Below are 4,033 nucleotides of genomic sequence, written 5' to 3'. Positions count from 1 at the left end.
TATTCTTAACAATAAACCAGCCTCTCTCCTCAATAATCATCCTGTCTAGTCACCAATGTGAAGGCAACCCAAAAGGACCATGCACAATCAGGTCAAGTACATACCAAAATAGTTATTGACTTAGACACTAATCCAACAGATTTCTCATTATGCATGATGTTCGTTTATATGATATGATTATGATTGTATGACGTTGGTATTTTGGGGGAAACTCACTAAGCTTTGGGATTACAGTTTTGGACTTTGTTTCACGTACTTCAGATGATCAGGGGAAGGCGAAGGCATGATCGGGCACCTCCTTACATTTTTATGACTTGATTCTAGGATACTCTGATATGAAAACATTTTGAAAACAAATTTGTAATAAATACTAGTTTTTAAATGATTTAAAAAGTTTTAAATTGGCTTGAATTTTATGGATGTTACAAAAATGAATATCTTTGATGTGTGTGTATAGTTCTGCCCAGCTCTACTCACAAAAAACCTACAAAACATATTATCCACAATTGTTAACATAGAGCTTAGTGAGTTTCCCAATATACCACATATTTCATCATACATACAATACATCCACACAAAGTCATTGGCTCTAGCACCGACCTACCTACTCTACTATCCACATGGATACATCATACATAAAGGGCCAACCTAAAGAGTATAACGGGCCCAATCAAAACTTATATAGTAGGACCAACCCAAAGAAAATAATGGGCCCAACCCAAAGAGTATAATGGTATTTTCAAAATATTTTTAGAAAGCATTACACCAATATTCGATTTTAAACCTTAATGACACCGATGTAATGCTTTCAAAAGATATCCTAAAAGTGCTATTTTCCAAAACAAAAACTAATTTTAAAATTGTATTGTTATTATTATTTTCAGAACAACAATATTTCTTATACTTCTACTTTGTATAACCGAAAGTTGTAATAATGAGTTACGAACTTTTTTTTTGGAATGACCGAAAATATTACTAAAATACTAGCAAGGAACTAGACAAAATCCATTACAATAAAGAAGAGGCTAAAGTTGGATTATGGGTCCAAGTGGTCCAACTAAACATAGATTTGCTAGGTCTATTAGAAATCTAAAAATACTATATATCAATAATATCATCAAATAAAATGGACTTCGTAGGGATATATGCTCCGGAAATTGTGGAGTTATGAAAGTTCCATAAGCACCAAAAGATCGTCAAAAACAAAGGCCTTGTGTTGACCGTCACGCAAGTCGAATCAACCCAATAACATAGTCCAATGGATTACGAATATTGGTTGAAAAACAGGCAATCATTTGATTTTTTGAATATATAGGAGTAAAGTAATCAAAGAGGGGAAATATAAATAAAAAAAAAGTGCTATAAAAAGTTAATTTACTAAAATAAGATTACCGGACTCTCTTTAACTTTAAAGGTCGAATATGATTAGTCGATTATAGCTCTATTTTTTCAACTTATAAGATATTTATAATTTGTATTAATAATATAAAAGGAGTTGGTTACTACACAACTCTCAACTTATGTCATCCAATTTTGTATGAGGCCATCAAAACCTTGGTTGTTGGCCTACCAATATAATTCTTTTATTACATTTGACATTCATGATACCGAGAGGATAATGCCAAATTTTAGTCTTCAACACTAATTAAACCAATTTTAAATTAATGGGTGTCCCTTAAAATGCATTCAATAATTAAGACAATGATAGTTCGAAAGAAAACTTAAAATACAAAGTTAACATCACTTTTATCTCAATTTTATTTAATCATTAGGGTGTGAAAAAAAAAAACAAAAAAAAGAAAATATCAACTATGATAAGAACCATGTTGGTTATACATTATTGGTCCTAATAAAATATAAAATATGACAACTTATTTGTTCCTTTTAATGGTAAACATAACTTTTTTATATATAAGTTATATTATAACACCATGAGTTGTTATTTTATAAAACAAGATAAATTGTTACTTTTTTAACAAACATTAGGGAAACTATTTTTAAAACATTTATTTAGTATATTTGTTTGTGAGCTACAAATTATATATTTACTTGAACTACAAATTACATAAACTTAAATAGCAATAAAAACCCATGATTAATTTCACGAGTTACATAGTATAGCCACTTTTTGATTCTATCAAATCATTACAATTAAACCTAAAATGTATTATCCAAACATTTTAAAATCTTTCTACCTTGTTTTCACTAATTTCTGAATTCCTCAATCTTTATCCTCAATAATTCCATATGTTATCAAGATCAACTTGAACACCCAAATTCATACCATAATCTTGATCATCCACCAATTCAGTTTTCAAATTCTGTCGTATACTTGAATCATTGTTGGCCTCAAGCAAGATTTTAAGGATCGATGGATCTTGCATCCAAGTCGTGTCTTGATACTGATAATTTTCAACGTTTGGGGCCATTTGATTTGAAAGGAAACAAACGTTATCACTTCTTGACGCCATTAATGAATTCCCTGAGCTCCAACTACCCATTGTTTCCTCGTTCTTTGGTTTTTGTTCTTCCATGGAATTGGAGAAGCAGGTCACGTGAGATGTCTCGGTTCTTGATCCTCCTTCCACACTTGAAATCTCCATTAATGGAGGCAAATCTGCAGACCCGAAATCATGTTCATAGGTGTTTCCATTCTTCATACTCAATAAAGCTGAAATCGAAATCTTTTTCCCACCTGTAGTCTTGTAGAAAACCCTACTAATCACCCATTCACCCTACAAAGCATAAACACAACAATTTTAGAATAAGAACCATTTAGTAACCCTTTAAGAAAAACAGAGTACATGTCATCAAAACCTTAGAGGATTTTGGGAGATTAATCGTTGAAAACTTTCCATCTAATCGATATTCATGCATAACCCAATCTGTCTTTTCACCTTTCGGAGCTCTTCCTTTATAAAACACAAGTGTTTTCTTCATACCCACGAGCGATTTCTCTTTGAAAATCTCTTTATCTTTCCCTGTAGCTTTCCAATACCCTGCACTTGTAGCTCGGTTAGTTCTTGATCCAGTTGGGTATTTTCGATCACGAACACAGAAGAAGAACCATTCTTGCTCACCGAGGTTTGCTCTCCCTACAAATCAAACGAATTCGATTTCACTTTCAGTATTTTAAAGATTGAAAAAGTCAGAGCAAAACAGGAGAAGATCAAAATTTAAGAAACAGAGCACATACATGGAAGCTCCCATGGCTCGACTTTGTTCAAATCGACTTCTCCAATCGCTAGAGCTGAGAAATTGATATTTGAAACCTTTGGGTAAAGGTAGTGAGATATAAGTTCTTCGTCTGTTGGATGGAATCGGAAACCTGGAGGGAGGTCAATCTGGTCTTTGTGAACAAAAGTGTGTGCCATGTGCGTGTAATTAGTGTGTGTAATATGCAAAATTTATGGTGGATACTGAAGAACAAAGGAAGAATTATGAGGTTTTGAAGAATGAAAAGTGTTTGTAATGAAGAGAAGCAATAAATAGTGGTTTTCCGGGGGAGAAAGAAACGTGTCATCTGAAACTTCTTTGGTCTATTTATCTCTTTTTACTTTTTCTGTTTCCGAACAAATATAGAATTAGAGGCGTCAAACTCATGAGTTGCACGAGTTTTGCGAGTCAAGATGTTATAAGCTAAAAAGGCAATTTTTAGTATGATTGTATTTGTTTGTAGTTGTCTAATATCAAGGACGTTGTTTGGTATGGAGTTTCTAAGCGTTTAACAAAACGCTGCGTTTCGAATAAAAAAACATCCGTTGGAACTACAATCTATTAAAATTTAGTTTAAATAAAATATTCCAAATCTAAAAGATATCTTCTGTAGCTTATAAGAAACCACTACCATCTATCAGCTATCAACTTACCGTTACCTCTTAGTTTTGCTAAAAACGCCCCGAAATAATGATAAAAAGATTCTCGGCTAAAAGTTGAGGGTTCAACTTTTTTTGAATTAAAAAAAAAAATAGTTTAAGATTATTGTAAGAAATGATTGTGTTTCCCATTCTAAAACCAAACTAATCACATAATC

At 32.3% G+C, this 4,033-nt stretch overlaps 1 protein-coding gene across 2 annotated transcripts; it reads right to left on the bottom strand.

The window, feature by feature from the left end:
- Positions 1-2,071: 2,071 nt before the first annotated feature.
- On the bottom strand, positions 2,072-3,522 carry LOC145043963 (NAC domain-containing protein 92-like). Of its 2 annotated transcripts, XM_078992749.1 has the most exons (4): positions 3,197-3,522; positions 2,818-3,095; positions 2,696-2,735; positions 2,072-2,617 (listed from the first exon to the last, which is right to left on the bottom strand). In XM_078992749.1, exons 1-4 carry the CDS (start codon positions 3,372-3,374, stop codon positions 2,235-2,237), a joined length of 879 nt encoding a protein of 292 aa, XP_078848875.1. In that variant the 5' UTR covers positions 3,375-3,522; the 3' UTR covers positions 2,072-2,234. The 2 variants fall into 2 exon arrangements, with proteins under 2 accessions (XP_078848875.1, XP_078848874.1); XM_078992748.1 differs by having other exon boundaries at positions 2,072-2,735; positions 3,197-3,517.
- Positions 3,523-4,033: the final 511 nt, after the last annotated feature.

This window comes from Lactuca saligna, chromosome 4 (assembly GCF_052625555.1).
Source record: "Lactuca saligna cultivar CGN05327 chromosome 4, ASM5262555v1, whole genome shotgun sequence".
NCBI lineage: Eukaryota > Viridiplantae > Streptophyta > Magnoliopsida > Asterales > Asteraceae > Lactuca > Lactuca saligna.
Note: the sequence above shows the minus strand (reverse complement) of the source record. Positions and strands in the feature narration are given on the sequence as shown.